General features: G+C 47.9%; 1 protein-coding gene across 20 annotated transcripts in view; it reads left to right on the top strand.

Annotated features, from left to right (window-relative positions):
* Nucleotides 1–284: 284 nt before the first annotated feature.
* Nucleotides 285–17,209, top strand: part of HSF2 (heat shock transcription factor 2) — a 39,624-nt gene continuing 22,699 nt past the window's right edge. For 3 of the 20 annotated variants that reach the window (XM_065588453.1, XM_065588454.1, XM_065588455.1), the window contains exons 1-2: nt 322–576; nt 12,143–12,314. In XM_065588453.1, the coding sequence (XP_065444525.1) occupies nt 12,153–12,314 (162 nt within the window). In that variant the 5' untranslated portion in view covers nt 322–576; nt 12,143–12,152. Of the gene's footprint in view, nt 577–12,142; nt 12,315–15,524; nt 15,677–17,209 lie in introns of all 20 variants that reach the window. The other 17 variants (XM_005280179.4, XM_065588457.1, XM_065588460.1 and 14 more) reach the window with 12 other exon arrangements.

Raw genomic sequence — 17,209 nt, forward strand, 5'->3', positions numbered from 1 at the left:
CCCTAATCCTGCCAGCCCCTGCAGCTGCTCCTCACCCCCGCGCCTTTGTCCCGCGAGGCCAGACCCCGTCCACTCCTGGTCTAGGCTGCTCCCCCCGCCTTGTCTCTCACGTGCACAACACTCACGTTCACCCGGCCCTGCAGAAAGTCACTTCCCGATTGGCTGGGGCGACTCGTCATTTACATAGAATCTCAGGTTGAGGCTCCGCCCTCCCGCTGAGGGTCGCAAAGATTCCCTGCGCCGTTCCGCGTTCCGTCCAATAGGAACGCTGGGCTGGCACTGTTGTTGCACGTGAGGGCGGTGCACGTGGACCTGTTATGTAAAGGGCGTGTGGCAGTATAGGGGAACGCCACACGCGCGCAGGCGTGTGAGGTCAGTGTTCTGCGGAGGTAGGTGCGCATGCGCGCACGCGGCCCGTCCACGCCAGCCTAGCTCCGTCCTGGTCCTACTACAACGACAATGAAGCAGCAGCAGCAGCAGCTGGCGGCCGCGAGTGCGGGTGTCCCGGCCTTCCTGAGCAAACTGTGGGCGCTGCTGGGGGAGGCGCCCAGCAACCAGCTCATCACCTGGAGCCAGGTAGGGCCCCCGCCCACGGAGACTGGGAACCCCCCCCCCACCGGGCAAGAGACGCGTCTTTCTCGCCCGCTCCCCCCCTCCCACGGGAAGATGAGGGCGGACTGAGCTGGGGAGACGGGCCCGCAGAGGAGAGGAGCCGCTCGGGGCGGCCGCGCCTCTCTCCCCATAGCTTGAGGCAAGAGGGGCCTGACGCCCCCCCCAGGGCCTTGTGCCCCCCCGCGGGCCTAGTGCGTCCTGCACTGAGGGGGGGCAGGGCCGCCGCCCCCCAGGAGTAGCTGCACTGAGAGCCCCCGCCCCGAGCACAGAGGGGCCCGCAGCGCCTTGCCCGCTCGCGGGGGGAAGGACAAACCCGGAACTTCCTTCAAGCCAGGTCCCTTCCTTTCCTGTCGGTGACCCAGAAACTCCTCGTGCGTGTCCGCTCCCCCTCCCCGGCCCCGAGCTGCCGCCGCTCGGCAGGGGACGGGCGGGGGTTTCTTGGTTTTGGGCACCGACCTGGCCTTGTTCAGGGAGCAGATTTACACCGCGTGTGCGTTGGAGAGTCCCGCTCCGCAGCGGGTTCAGCCTCCTGCCCGCACCCCACAGGCTAAAGTTTTGGTGGGGGTGCGGGGCTGTAGACGAAAGGGCTGCTTACCCCAGATCAGCAGGTTCCCGCTTTCAGGGGTGGCTTTTAGAGGAGATTGTGTGGCCTTGTTTTGGGGTGGATAGGTGGTGGTGGGGCACAACTGGAGTCTGAAGGTGATTTGGTTTCTTAAAATGTTTTAGTGAGAGACTTTCAGCTGGAACTTAGAGAGTTTCCAGGTTTCTGTCTTTCTCTCTCCGTGTCCCTACTCCATAGCCGTTTTAGTTTTATTATATGATGATGCTTATTCACATCGTTGTTTCCAGTTGCAAGGGTAGGCCCACAGGAGGAGAGGTTGCCTATGCAAACTTACTGAATATCTATTCTTATAAAATGTTTTTCTCCTTAGCTTGATAAGGATGTAGGAATTAGTTGTCCTATCTCTTCCACATGTAAAACATAATAGTCAACTCTAAAAAGCAATAGAGGGTCCTGTGGCACCTTTAAGACTAACAGAAGTATTGGAGCATAGGCTTTCGTGGGTGAATGCCCACTTCTTCAGATGCAAGTAATGGAAATTTCCAGAGGCAGGTATAAATCAGTATGGAGATAACAAGGTTAGTTCAATCAGGGAGGGTGAGGTGCTCTGCTAGCAGTTGAGGTGTGAACACCAAGGGAGGAGAAACTGCTTCTGTAGTTGGATAGCCATTCACAGTCTTTGTTTAATCCTGATCTGATGGTGTCAAATTTGCAAATGAACTGGAGCTCAGCAGTTTCTTTTTGGAGTCTGGTCCTGAAGTTTTTTTGCAGTAAGATGACTACCTTTACTTCTGCTATAGTGTGGCCAGGGAGGTTGAAGTGTCTCCTACAGGTTTTTGTATATTGCCATTCCTGATATCTGACTTGTGTCCATTTATCCTCTTGCGTAGTGACTGTCCAGTTTGGCCAATGTACATAGCAGATGGCATATATAACATTGTTGGACGTGCAGGTGAATGAGCCGGTGATGTTGTAGCTGATCTGGTTAGGTCCTGTGATGGTGTTGCTGGTGTAGATATGTGGGTAGAGTTGGCATAGAGGTTTGTTGCATGGGTTGGTTCCTGAGTTAGAGTTGTTATGGTGCGGTGCGTGGTTGCTGGTGAGAATATGCTTAAGGTTGGCGGGATACAACCTCATCTGCTCCAACCCTTCAGACAGAGACCAACACCTACAAGATCTTCACCAAGCATTCTCAAAACTACGATACCCACACAAGGAAATAAAGAAACAAATCAACAGAGACAGACGTGTACCCAGAAGCCTCCTGCTACAAGACAGGCCCAAAAAAGAAACCAACAGAACTCCACTGGCCATCACCTACAGTCCTCAGCTTAAACGTCTCCAACGCATCATCAGTGATCTACAACCCATCCTGGACAATGATCCCTCACTTTCACAGACCTGGGGAGGCAGGCCAGGCCTCGCCCACAGACAACCCGCCAACCTTAAGCGGCAGTATCCCCCCGGGGTCGTGTAGTAATTTTTGTTGTCAGAAGGGGGTCACAGTGCAATTAAGTTTGAGAACCCCTGAGTTAAAGGCGTGTTAAGGGACCAGTAAGCACTTTTATTCTCAAGTTCTTTTACATTTTGCCAGTCCTACCACTAAGGCCTTGGCTACACTTGCAGATGTACAGCGCTCTGAGTTAAACCTGACTTCGTGCAGCTGAGTAGGGAAAGTGCTGCAGTCTGTCCACGCTGACAGCTGCCCAGCGCACTGTCGTGGCCACATTTGCAGCAATTGCAGCGCTGTTGGGAGCGGTGTATTATGGGCAGCTATCCCACAGAGCACCTCTTCCCATTCTGGCGCCGTGGGTTGTGGGAAGGGGGCGTAGGTACAGGGCATGCTGGGTCCTGTCCCAACGCCCCATGATGCATCGCTTCGCATCCCAGAAATCCTTTGTTTCCATCCACCTTTGGCGCCATCTTTCAACGGTTTCTGTGCAGCGCGATGTCTGCAGGAAATGGAGCCCGAACTGATGAGACGTATGCTGACTTATCTCGCCAGCACGTCACGTTTGGCTGTCGAACTATTCCTTAAGATCCAAAGTGACAGTGAGAGTGGGGAGTCCGACAATGCTATCGAGACGCGTAATGCGTACGACACGAAATTGCTTGTGGCATTCATGGACATGCTCGGCACCATGGAACGCCGCTTTTGGGCTCGGGAAACAAGCACTGAGTGGTGGGATCACATCGTCATGGAAGCCTGGGATGATGAGCAGTGGCTGCAGAACTTTCAGATGAGAAAAGCCACTTTCATGGGACTGTGTGAGGAGCTTGCCCCCACCCTGCGGCGCAAGGACACAAGATTGAGAGCTGCCCTGCCAGTGGAGAAGCAGGTGGCTATTGCAATCTGGAAGCTGGCAACTCCAGACAGCTACCGGTTGGTTGCAAACCAGTTTGGAGTGGGAAAGTCGACCGTTGGAATTGTTGATGCAAGTTTGCAAGGCCATTAATCGCATCCTACTCAGAAGAACCGTGACTCTGGGTAACGTGCAGGACATAGTGGATGGCTTTGCACAAATGGGGTTCCCTACCTGTGTGGAGGGGTGATAGATGGGACACACATTCCTATTCTGGCACCACCCCACCTAGGATCAGAGTACGTTAATCGGAAGGGGTATTTCTCTGATTCTCCAGGCGCTTGTGGATCACCGTGGGCGTTTTATTGACATTAACACAGGCTGGCCCGGAAAGGTGCATGACGCACGCATCTTTCGGAACACTTGGCTGTTCCGGCCTGCATCTTCCTGGACTTTTTTCCCCAGAGCGGAAGATCACGGTAGGGGAAGTTGAAATGCCCATTGTGATCCTTGGAGATCCCGCTTACCCATTAATGCCGTGGCTCATGAAACCCTACACAGGGAGCCTTGACAGCAGCAAGGAACGGTTCAACTACAGGCTGAGCTGGTGCCGAATGACTGTGGCGTGTGCCTTTGGCCGTTTAAAGGCCCGCTGGCGGTCTCTGTATGGGAAGCTGGACTTGGCCGAAAACCGCATCCCCGCAGTTATATCTGCATGCTGTGCCCTCCATAATATTTGTGAAGGGAAGGGTGAAAGCTTCACTCAGGCATGGACCTCTGAGGTTCAACACCTGGAGACTGAATTTGCACAGCCAGAGAGCAGGGCTATTACAGGGGCCCAGCGCGGGGCTGCAAGGATTAGGGATGCCTTGAGGGAGCAATTTGAGGCTGAAAACCAGCAGTGATATCTGGTGCCCTGCACGGGAGTGATGTGCAGTAGTTCCAATCTTTAGGAATCAGTGTTTGCTAAGCAGACAAGCAGACTTGCAGTGCCTGTTTATTTCTTGGGCTAAGGAGTCTCTTACTTTATGCAATAATAAAGAATGTTTTCAAAGCCAAAAAAATCCATTTATTGAAAAGAAACAAGGGGGTGGAGTGGGGAACAGTACAATCACAGTTTCATGTATGTCCTGTCTGGTGTGCAGTGAGTGCTGCACTTCAGGATAGCTATACTGCATGGTGATGGGGGTTGAGTGCAGAGGGTAAGGGTCGTGCTTTTCAGGGCTGGGTGGTGAAGATACTGGTGTTGGAGGCAGCGGGTGGCATGAAGAACACGGAAGTTGGGGAAAGTGGGTTGGAGGTGACAGTGGGGCACAACGGAAAGAGTTTTGGGACAAGGGGTGGGAGGTGGCGTTTGCGGTACTGCACCTCTTTCTGCATGGCTACGAGCTCCTGGATAGCGTCTGCTTGGCGCTCCCGGATGCTTATGAGCCGATCAGTGCTTTGCTGCTGGTGCACGGTGCTTTGCCGCCGGTGCGATGCATTTTCCTGGTGGATCCTGCTTTCTCTCTCCCTCCAGTTCTGTGCTTTCTCATTCTCTTTAATAGATTGCTGCATCACTTCTTGCATGTCGTCTTTGCTTTTTCGTGGTCTTTTCCTGAGTCTTTGCAGTCGATAAGAGGGACGGCTGAGGTCTCAAGGTTGATGCAGCTGTATAGGCAAAATGCAACATTTAACAGAGGCAGCATTGTTTATACCAGACAGAGTAATGATTCCCCCCGCACTTAAGGAGTAGAAAACACACAGGGTCTACACAATAGCATAATTTTCCCGTCCGAAACAGAGCACACATATCCCATGGGAGCCTCAAAATGGTGAGTAAGGGGGACTGATTATTTCAGGGCTGCACTGTCCTCTGGGTTTCTGTGCCTTGGAGAGAGCCAGCAGCTTCAGGGGACACCTACACTGAACACTGTCTCAACATTTTCCACGGGAGTTCGTCCTGGACGATATCTCGCTGCTGTTGGTGACCTGGGAAGCAAGGGAGGGTTTTCTACTGCAATGCGGCTTCCGCCCTGGCCCATATGCAGCTTGCCTGTGTGCAGCAATGGTCCCCCCCACCCCTTGTGGCACAGTGGCGCAGACATGTTAGCCTGGCTGGGACAAGGACCACGGTGGCTCTCCCGATAAACCTGCGCAAGCGCATTGCACACGTTCTGGATGAGACATTCGAGGAGATTACCGAGGCCGATTACCGCAATGTGATAAACCACATCAATGCACTATTCCGCATCTAGGCATGCATGCAACCCTCCTCTCCCAAAGAGCCCGCACTGAAAAAATTCCTTCCCGGGGGGGGGAAACCCCCTTACCAGGAACTTGCTCTTCTGTTTGTACTCCACCAAGAACTGGCCGCTGTGACTGGCTACCTTCCTCCTGGCTCGAGAAGAGCTCCTGGCTGCATGGCTCCAGGGATTCTTGGGTGTCTCCATCCGGCCCACCATCATCACTCCCGTTTTCTTTCTCCTCCCCCCCCCCACACCAGCTCTGAAGTTTCCATGGTGGTGCTCAGAGTGGAGGTGGGGTTGACCCCAAGTATCACATCCAACTCTTTGTAGAATCGGCAGGTCGCAGGGGGAGCAGCCGTTTGTGTTGCGGGATTTGCGGTAGGCAGTCCGCAGCTCCTTCACTTTAATTCTGCACTGCAGGGCGTCCCGGTCATGGCCCCTTTCCATCATGTCCTTTGATACCTTCCCGAAGGTATCGTAATTTCTACGGCTGGAGTGCAGCTGGGACTGTACAGCTTCCTCCCCGCAAACACTGATGAGGTCCAGCAACTCGCCAGTGCTCCATGCTGGGGCTCGCTTGGCGCGTGGAGGCATGGTCACCTGGAAAGATTCACTGATAGCACTCCACACCACGCCGGGCTGAGCAAACAGGAAGGGGATTTTTAAAATTCCTGGGAGATGTAAAGGGTGGGTCACATGGTTGGTTACCTGAGGCCAGGGCAGTAGAGTTTGAATTGATGACCAGAGTGGCTAGAACAAGCATTGTAGGATACTGCCGAATAATTCTGGAGGCCATTCACAGTGCATTGGGTGGCCACACTGGCGCCGCAATGCTGCAGCGGCAACACAATACTTGCTATTTCTCTCAGAGAGGTGGAGTACATGCTGCGCTGCAACCACAGAGATCACACTGGCAAGGCATTTGCAGTGCTGTGACAGGGAGTGAGTTACAGCGCTGGGGGCGGCGTTACAGCGCTGTAACTCGCAGGTGTAGCCAAGGCCTAAGACTCATTGGACCAGCTCTTTTAACATTACCATATGGATTTTTTCTAGGAGATGGTTTGTTTTCAGTAGGAACAATTTGGGACAGGTGAACTTATAGCATGAGCAAACTAGTGATGACAGAGAAAGCAAGAAATGCTGTTTAAAAATACTCACTACTGGTTAGCAACCGCTCAAGAAAGAGATCTTGGAGTTATCATGGATAGTTCTCTAAAGACATCTGCTCAATGTGCAGCAGCAGTTGGAAAAGCTAATAGTGCTAGGAACTATTAGGAGAGGAATAGATAGGACAGAAAATATAATACCACTAAATAAATTCGTGGTACTCCCACACCTTGAATATTGTGAGTACTGGTCACCTAACCTCAAAAAAGTATATTAGAATTAGAAAAGGTACAGAGAGAGGCAACAAAAATGAGTTGGGGTATGGAACAGCTTCCCTGTGAGGAGAGATTTAAAATGCCTGGGACTGTTCAGCTTAGAAAAGAGATGACTAAGGTGGGTTATGATAGAGGTCTATAAAATTGTGAGTGGCATTGAGAAAATGACGTGGAAGTGTATTATGTGAAGAGGTAATTAACAAGAACCCAGTAAAATTACAGGTCTGTCACATCTTACGCGCATTTAACATGTGCGAATTCAGCTTTACGTTGTTGACGAAAACAAAAAAAAGAAAAATAACAATTTAAATACTGTTCCTGCAGTGCGGGTGATTCCGCCTGCCATTACACTCAATGTAATTTTGACTATACGCGGTTTTCGCTTTACGCGCTGACGGCAGAAAACCTCAGCGTAAGATGAGACAGACCTGTAATAGGCAGCAAGATTAAAACTACTAAGTTCTACTTCACACAACACACAGTCAACCTGTGGAACTCATTGCCAGGGGATGTTGTGAAGGCCAAAGGTATAACTGGGTTCAAAAAAGGATTAGATAAGTTCATGGAGGATAGGTCCATCAATGTCTATTGACCATGATGGTCACACAGAGGACACAACCCCATGCTCTGTGTGTCCCTAAATCTGACTGCCAGAAGCTGGGACTGAATGACAGGATGGATGACCTGATAAATTGCCTTGTTCTGTTCATTCCCTCTGAAGCATCTGGCACTGGACCCAGTTGGAGGACAGGATACTACCGGGCTAGACCGATAATGGCTATACTGGGTCAGACCAATGCTTATTTTCTTATGCTCTAATGTAATATGACAAGCATTTCTCCTCTGCTAGAGGAATGGGGCGGCAACTGTATTGTGCTTCACTAAATTTCTTTCCACTGTGGATCATAAAGTTAAGTAATGTTTTGCATTTACATAGCATTTTCAATCTATAGAGTTTAAAGCACTTTACAAAGATAGGTAAATGTCAGTTTTAAAGAGGGGATAACAGTCACAGAGGTTAAGATGCCATTCTTACAAATGAGTTTGTTTTGTTGTCTTATTTAAGTAAGTTGAAGCACTCTGGAAGATTAGAACCCAATTGACTTGTCCATGGTCATATTTACTAGTTTATGATGCAACCGAGGGCAGGCTCTCTGCATTTAAAATTTAAATGTTTCTGTTCTGTAATTTTCTGTTAAGCCAACTGTTAAGCAAATATTTTAACTTAGGTCACCTCTGCGTTGTAAACTTAAGTTATATCAGCATACAGCCGCTGCAGTTAGTATGTGGCTTGTGCACATGCATACTTTGCTCCTTGTGTTGACAGTGCACATACTCATGAGAGTGCTTGTATCGATGCGGAGTGCGGTGCACCCTGGGTAGGTATACCATTGTGCAATTAGCCATCATCCAGCGTGCATCTTTTGGGAAGCTTTGGCAATGCATGATGGGGACGAAACAAGTTGTGCAGGGGTGACTGGCATGGGGTGGCCTGCTAAACCCAGGGTTGAGAGTTCAATCCTTGAGGTGGCCACTTAAGGATCTGGTGCAAAATCAGTACTTGGTCCTGCTAGTGAAGGCAGGGGGCTGCACTCAATGACCTTTCAAGATCCCTTCCAGTTCTAAGAGATAGGATAGCTCCATTAACTTATTTATTTATTAATTTATAACTTCCCAGTTTTCAGCTGTCTCCATTGCATAATGTTGTGTGTCCCACAGTTTTTTGTACCTTTTTTTCAAAATCCCACAAACCCGTGTGTCCCTTCTCCTTGTTCATCATCTCTGACAGAATCGTGGAGCCTGCACAGCTCTTCACTGTTGTCATGAGGATTGCAAGCACACGGCACACAATCCTGGAGTCTTTGCAGAGCCACAAGAACCAAATCCGTGAGGAACATGATGATTCCCTTGAAGGATAGATTGCTGTGGGAGATAGCGAGAACCAGTTCAAGGTTGTTGGTGGCATTCACTTAGCAGCTGCAGGTGGTGGAGCACTGTTTCTCGCCCTGAGAAACAAGCACTGACTGGTGGGATCATGTGGTAATGCAGGTTTGGGAAGACTATCAGTGGCTGCAGAACTTTTGGTTTCTCAGGGCCACATTCCTGGATCTGTATGCCAAGCTTGCCGCAGTGCTCCAGCAGTGGGACACGAAAATGAGCTGCTTGGACAGTGGAGAAGCAAATGGCTATCATACTATAGACACTTGCAATGCCAGATTGCCACCAGTCAGTCAGAAATCAGTTTGGTGTTAGGAAATCCACCGTGGGAGCTGTTGTGATGTAAGTCTGCAGGGTAATTAATCACTTCCTGCTAAGCAGGACTGTAAGTGGCAATGTGCAGGACATAGTAGATGGATTTGTAGCAGTGGGGTTCCTGAACTGCAGTGGAGTGATAGATGGGATGCATATCCCTATTTTGACACCAGACCACCTTGCCACAGAGTACTTCAATAGAAAGAGCTACTTTTCTATGATTATGCAACCACTGATGGATCGCAGGGGACCTCTTCACTGACATCAGTGTGGGCTGCTCAGGGAAGGTGCCTGATGCTTACAGCTTTAAGAACACAGGACTGTTACAAAAAGCTACAAGTATAGACTTCCTTTCCTGACCGCCAGATTACTATTGGGAATGTTGAATTGTCAATAGTTATCCTGGGAGACCCAGCTTACCCTTTACCCCCTTGGCTCATGAAGCTGATAGCATCAGGGAATGATTCAACTATCAGCTCAGTGGGTGTAGAATGACAGTTGAATGTGCTTTTGGTCATTTGAAAGGTCGCTGATATTGCTTACTTACAAGATTGGACCTCAATGAGAAAAACATCCAAATGGGGTTATTGCTGCTTGCTATATCCTGCATAATGTATGTGAAGCAAGGGGCAGAGGGGGGAGTTTCTGCCAAGGTGGAACAGCTATCTGCGGAATTTGAACATCCAGATACAAGGGCTATTAGAAGAGCTCAGGGAGGCTTTGAAAAACCATTTTAAGAGTGAGCAAGAATAGTGTGGGGTGTTGTATGCTCTACCTGGCCCTGCTCTTTTGTGGCCTCAGAGGAGTCCTGTGGTGGTTACTGTGAAGGAATATAACATCGACAGTGCATCTGTTCAGGTTGTTTGTGAATGATCCTATGAGTTGTATGACATTGTGCAGTAACAGGTAATTGGTTGCTTTTAGAACTGCTGAGCACTCCACAGCTTATGTTTTGAACTAATAAATTCTATTGTTTGGAAAAAGCAACAAAGAGTCCTGTGACACCTTATAGACTAATAGATGTATTGGAGCATAAGCTTTCGTGGGTGAATACCCATTTCGTCAGACGCATGTGAGACGAAGTGGGTATTCACCCACGAAAGCTTATGCTCCAATACATCTATAGTCTATAAGGTGCCACAGGACTCTTTGTTGCATTTTACAGATCCAAACTAACACGGCTACCCCTCTGATATTGTTTGGAAATACTTAATTTTTTGTTCTGTAACGATCAGTGCAAAAAAAACCCTGTGCAATTTTAAAATAAATACAGTATATTAAAAACTTAATACATTAAGAACAGAAATTATGAAGGGGAAAGAATTTTCATGTCCATTTCAGCTATGCATACATCAACCATGGCTTTCACAAGTCTGTGTGGGTCAAACTGAGATTGTCTGTAACATCCCCCAGGGTGGAGTAGTAGGGGTACTGCAGCCACATGGAATGATGCATGGTGGGCGGGCAGTGTAGGGAGGTTCTGATATTGAGTTCTCAGTGGTCTGCAGAGGAAGGTAAGCTCAGGATTATTGAACCTGCAGGTCTACCAGACTGCAGCATCTGTGCTGATTGCCTGAGAAGCCCCATTATATGCTGGTGCATCTCCCTCTCCTTTTCCTGCTTGGACTCTTGGGCCTTTCTCCTCTCTGCTCTTTCCTTCTCCAGTCTGTCTGCAGTGTTCCTCCTTCAGACCCTGTGCTCATGGTCCTATGCAGCGCTGGCTGGCAGGATCTCCTGGAACATATTATCCCAAGTAGTCTTCTTTTTTCTCTTTGTCTGGCTCGAGTGTTCTGTGGGTGTGGAGGGGCAGACCCCGAATGCTACAATGGCAGCAGCTGAACGTAAAACACACATAGGTACCATTTCACTACAGAAAGCAAGACTTCAGAATCTTAAATTACTCCCCTTGCTGTCCACAAGCAATCCCAAGCAGAAGTGAGAATGTAGTGTTTAAAATAGATGGGGAGCATCAGTCACTGCCCCAGCTGTGGTGAGTATGGCCCACTGGGAGAAGGGAAATAAGGGAATTGCTCGGTTGCATGATTCCAGTAGTATAGGGCAATGGCACTTAATAATGCCACCCCAGTCATGATTTTATAGACCTCTATCATATCCCCCCCCCCACACACACACACACACACCTTAGTCATCCCTTTTCCAAGCTGAAAATTCCCAGTCTTATTAGTCTCTCTTCCTATGGAAGCCATTCCATACCCCTAATAGTTTTTGTTGCCCTTTTCTGAACCTTTTCCAATTCCAAATACTTTTTTTTTGAGATGGGGGCGCCCACATCTGCAGATGTGGACGTACCATGGATTTCTATGTAGGCAATATATTTTCTGTCTATCCCTTTCTTAATGATCCCCAATATTGTAAGCTTTTTTGACTGCTGCTGCGCATTGAGTGGATGTTTTCAGAGAGCTAGACTCAATGACTCCAAGATCTTTCTTGAGTTATAACAGCTAATTTAGACCCCATCATTTTGTATGTATAGTTGGGATTGTTTTCCAATGTGCATTACTTTGCATTTATCAACATTGAATTTTATCTGCCATTTTGTTGCCCAGTCACCCAGTTCTGAGAGATCCTTTTGTAGCTCTTCACAGTCTACTTTGGACTTAAAACTACTCAAGATAGTTATGTCATCTGCAAATTTTGCTACCTCACTGTTTACCCCTTTTTTCCAGATCATTTATGAAAATGTTGAGTAGTACCGACCCCTGGGGGACACCACTATTTACCTCTCTCCATTCTGAAAATTGAGCATTTATTCCTACCCTTTGTTTCCTCTCTTTTAACCAGGTCCTGATCCATGAGAGGACCTTCCTTCTTTTCCTGTGACATCTTACTTTGCCTAAGAGCCTTTGGTGAGGGGCCTTGTCAAAGGCTTTCTGAAAATCTAAGTATACTACATCCACTGGATTCCCCCTTGTCCACATGCTTGTTGACCCCCTCAAAGAATTCTAGCAGATTGGTGAGGCATTATTTCCCTTGACTAGTCCCCAACAAATTATGTTCATCTATGTGACTGACAATTCTGTCCTTTACTTTAGTTTCAGCCAGTTTGCCCAGTACTGAAGTCAGGCTTAACGGCCTGTAATTGCTGGGATCACCTCTGGAGCCCTCTTTAAAAATTGGCCTCACATTGGCTATCCTCCAGTCATCTGGTACAGAAGCCAATTTGAATGGTTACAAACTACAGTTAGTAGTTCTCTAATTTCACATATGAGTTCCTACAGAACTCTTTGGAACAGATCGTATTCACCCAAAACCTCCAGTAATGACACCTCAATCTAAGACAAGTCCTCAGATTCTTTTTAGGTGACAAATGGCTCAGGTTTGGGAATCTCCCTCACAACCTCAGCCAGGAAGACAGAGGCAAAGAATTCATTTAGTTTCCCCGCAATGGCCTTACCATCCTTGAGTGTTCCTTTAGCATCTTGATCGTCCAGTGGCCCCACTGGTTGTTTAGCAGGCTTCCTGCTTCTGAAGTACTTTAAAAAAAAAATGCTATTAATTTTTGAGTCTTTGCCTAGCTGTTTTTTTTCAAATTCTTCTTGGCCTTCCTAATGATATTTTTACACTACGTAAATTGCTCAGCATCCCCTCTCCCTGTCTAGAGGGCAATGAAAAGTAGATAGCAGCTCTAGCGCTCGGTTGTAGCACTAGCTCTCGTAGCATGAATAAATTAATGGAAAATCAAAAGATTATGTCCTGCTACTTTGGGGGGTGCCATCCCTGAAATTGAAAATGTATCTACACATTTACCTGAAGTTCCTTCCCCTGCATCGGGCTTGCTGGCTGAACTGTGGTGAAGTCAAAAACCGGTCCTGGTTTGCTGCACAGCTGAGTCCCTCAGTCACCTGTCCCCCATATACCACCTCCTTGCTGTTCACAGCTGGGGCTTGTGACTTGGGCTTCTCGGAGGTATACTCAGTTCTGCTGGGGTTGGATTTTGGGGGGGGGCGTCTGCGCTGATTATGGCATGCCACTCTTCGCAAAAGCGGCAGGTTTGCGGCTTGCCACTGGATCATTTGTTGCCCTCCCCGGCTGTCTGCTATGCCTGCCACATGAAAAGCAAGGAGCAGTGGCACTGCTGCTTGTTCTTGTAGCCCTTCTGCATCCCCTGAACAATCTGCTTGTACATGTTGAATTTTCTAAGGCTGGATTGGAGCTGTGCCTGCACAGCCTTTTCTTTCCACAGGCCCAGGAGAGCCAATATTTCCTGTCTTCTCCAGGTGGAAGTGTGTCTGGAGCATGCAGCTGGCGTGTTCAGCTGAGCAGTTGCACTTAACTATGGAGAGCTGCTAGGTGTGCTCGCCAAGCTGGGCAATCAGGAAAAGGAATTTCGAAAACTTGCAGGGCTTTAGAAGGGGGGCTTCTGGTCTCTGTAACCCCTGGCCGGAGGAATTAAAAATGGTGTCCAGAGAGGTCAGTTGTGGGACAGTTGTTGGAGGACAGTTAGGGTTGAAATAAGTAATGCAGAGTCTGCATTCCCATCAACCTAAGTATATCAATCATGTCTGTACATGGAGGTGGTGTTACTATGTCGGCGTAATGGGGAATTTACAGTGGTGGGAGAGCAATTTGAGCATAGACACGTGCACAACTAGGTTGATGTAAGCTGCCTTGCATCGACCTAACCATGTAGTGTAGACCAGGCCTCAAACTTTCCAGTGCTTTCTGAAAGGGAAGCTGATCCAGCTAGTCCTAGTTATATGGGCCCTCTCTGAAGTATTACGGTGTCATTTCCCACTGAGATACAAGTCCTATTCACGATAGAGCGCTGTAGGCACTTGTACTGTGTCAGAAACATCTTTAAACAATGTTGATTTTTAGTATATAGTTTGCTGTGGTATTATATGAATCACCGATCGTCTCCACCAGAACTTCCAGTAGGAGAAACAGGAGTTGGAGATCCCACCTGGTGTGAATTGATTTTTTTTTTTTTGGTTAATTTGCTTTTTGTTTAATATTAGTTTCCCTTATTTGAGAATGGAAACTCTCTCTAAATGCTTTAACTGACCACTCAGTGTTGTTTAGTTTTAATTTAACTTAGGGACCTCTGTTCTTAGCAGAAATACTGTTGTGACACTTTACATTCATAATGGATGTTTTATCTAGGAGGATTCCAAATGCGGTACGACTCATCCCTAAAACATTACATACAATACTTCCGTCTCTTAAATGGATACACAATAGCTGGTGTAAGATAACACTGCATTAGTTATTTTTTCCTGGAAGTGAAGAATAATTTGTTCATTTGTAACTGTTTAGGGCAGTTTGTCAAAGCAGAAACTAATGATCAGTTTTGGAATTTGATCAAAAAGACATTGGGATATAAGTAGTCAGACCTTTGGTTTAATGTCACATTTTACAGCACTAATAGTTGTGAATTTCAACAGATACCTGTTCCCCTTATTGTAACAATGGAAGAACAACATTGTTGCACTTGTGTTAACCTCTGGTTCTGACTATTTTCATTGATATGATGTAGGGATATCGATCTGTAGAGAATAAAATCTGGTATACTGTGTTTCAGGCTTTGATATTTGCATCACTTTTCTTTTGAGGTACAGTGGGTTCAATGGGATTTGGAAAATTTTCCAGAAACCTAACAACTGGGTACTAAAGAAGGCCTGTTCTACACAGGAGAAATTTACCTGTCTAAGCACTAATTGTTCCCATCATTTCAAGTGTGCTTTTCATCCAAATCAAAAGCTCTTTAAATGATTCAGGGGAACAACTATTGGTGGAAGTAACCCTGGAATTTGTAGAGGCAGATCTGAATTGTGGTTCAATCAGCTGACTCTCAGATTGAGTGCCACCATAGACACCGTTCCTGTTAGTCAGTGTAATCTTTAACAGCTCTCTCAGGTAGTGAACCTCCTTAGTTACACCAGCTAAGAGTCCTTTCTCTGTCCCTTTCAGCCAAACCCCCTCCTGCCCCGAGTGTCTCTTCTCATGGTCTGTTCCTCAGGTCCACTGCCAGTGATGACGCTGTGCTTTGCCTTCTGCCATACCCTTGCAAAGTGTCCCCTGCCCCTCAGCCGTGCCCCCAAATTTGAGCTCTGTGACTTCTTAGATGGGGAACCTCTCGTGATTTGCCAATTGTAAATCCCATTCTGAGGAACCACATATGGTAAATGATATTCCTAATGGTCTCTCAATTCTCCCTATTAAGCTAGGACGGACCCTGGCTGCAGAGATTTTTGTGTTGAGAAGTGGAGGCTTGTCATCTGGAGCTTTCATCAATGACATCTGTCAAAGATGACAGTCCGCATCTTAAATTGAGGGCAAGCCTGATGTATGCAAGGGCAAAATAAACCAACTAAGGTAATCAGTTGGGATGTATTCAGTCATTGTGCGTCACTTGGTGCAATACAGTTATTTGAAGTACAAACCGCTGAATGCTCTACTATAGACAAGGTCTGACAGTGACAGCAAAGTCTTCATCAAAGTTCAGGATCAGTGTACTGGTGAGAAAACTAGCCTCCCTCACACCCAGCTGCATGGAAATGATGAGTGCAGAGATTGCTACCAAACTGCTGTTCCTGGACTTAACAGCTTCATCTTGTACATTAGTCTCTGGCTAACTGGTATTTGATAAACTTGAAATTCCTACCCTTTTCTAGCTACTAGAGGGGAGAAAGAGTTCTCGGTCTCTTTTCTTTCCATCCAGAACCTCTTGGCTGCTATGAGGAAGAGGGTCCCTAAGACTTCACTCCTTCCCAGACCTTTCCCAAGCAGCAAATGAAACTGACAGGATTCTATACAGTTACACTGAACCATATTGGAGCAATGCAACTGATAAATCATAGTAATTTGTTCTCCTGTGCTTGAGGAAGCTATGAGCAACAGCAGAAACAATGGAGATAACTGTCTGTGCACTCAGGAAGATGTCACTTTAGATTCTATTCATATTCAGCAGGTGTCAGAGATCCAGCTGGGCACATGTTGCTGGCCACCCATTGGCCTGCTGTAAAGGAAATCCAAGCCTCTGTGTCCATGGATCACCAAGTGTTTTAACCTCCAGAGCCTTAATGATGTCTAGCCACTGCCCCAATCTCAGAGTCCATTGGCAAACCTGCACTCCAACAATTCCTTCTGAGAACTGGAACCCACTGCCAGCTGTCTAGTCCCCTTGGATTCAGTGGTAATCCTGTACCTAAACACAACCTCTCCCAGAACTCCACGCCAGAGGAGTGAAAGCTTCTGGTAACCATTTCTCTCTCTCTCTCTCTCTCTCTCTGTGGATGCACACAGTGATTGTGATGCAGTTATTGCACTCTGGCACTTCGCCCAAGTCTAACACATTTTTTTTACTCATGGGGCAATTCTGTGCACATGCAGAATTCAGGGCCCCTGCAGATTGTTTTTTCTCTACAGAATACAGATTCTGCTGGAGAGGTGCTGCAGTTACACCTTTCCCCGACCAGGAGCTCCTGTTGGACCAGAAAAGAGGGCAGCTAGCTGGGGAGGCTGTGTTCCTTACAGCGGGGCCAGGAGAGGCAGCACCGGCACATGGGGTTGCTTGGGGGGGGCGGGGTGTGTGTGTCACAGACTGGGGTTCAGAGGGGCTAGTGGAGGGGACAAACTGGGATGTGGGCTCAGGAGCTAGAGGTGGGGCTGCAGGGCCACACAGGGACAGAGGCAGATGTGCCTAGCTGAATGGGAGAGATTAGGGGTCAGCCAAGGTCTGTATGGGGGAGACTCCCTAACAATCTCTCTTCTCCCTCCCCCCTCAAAAAACCCCACCCTGTTCCATACTACTTCCAACCACCCTCCAGATTCCTTCCCTCTCCCTCAGTTCTTCCATTACCCCTGACTCCCCCAGGCCTTTTGCACTGCTTCTGAGGGGTGCAGGAA

The sequence above is a fragment of the Chrysemys picta genome, chromosome 3, assembly GCF_011386835.1.
Source record: "Chrysemys picta bellii isolate R12L10 chromosome 3, ASM1138683v2, whole genome shotgun sequence".
Taxonomy (NCBI): domain Eukaryota; kingdom Metazoa; phylum Chordata; order Testudines; family Emydidae; genus Chrysemys; species Chrysemys picta.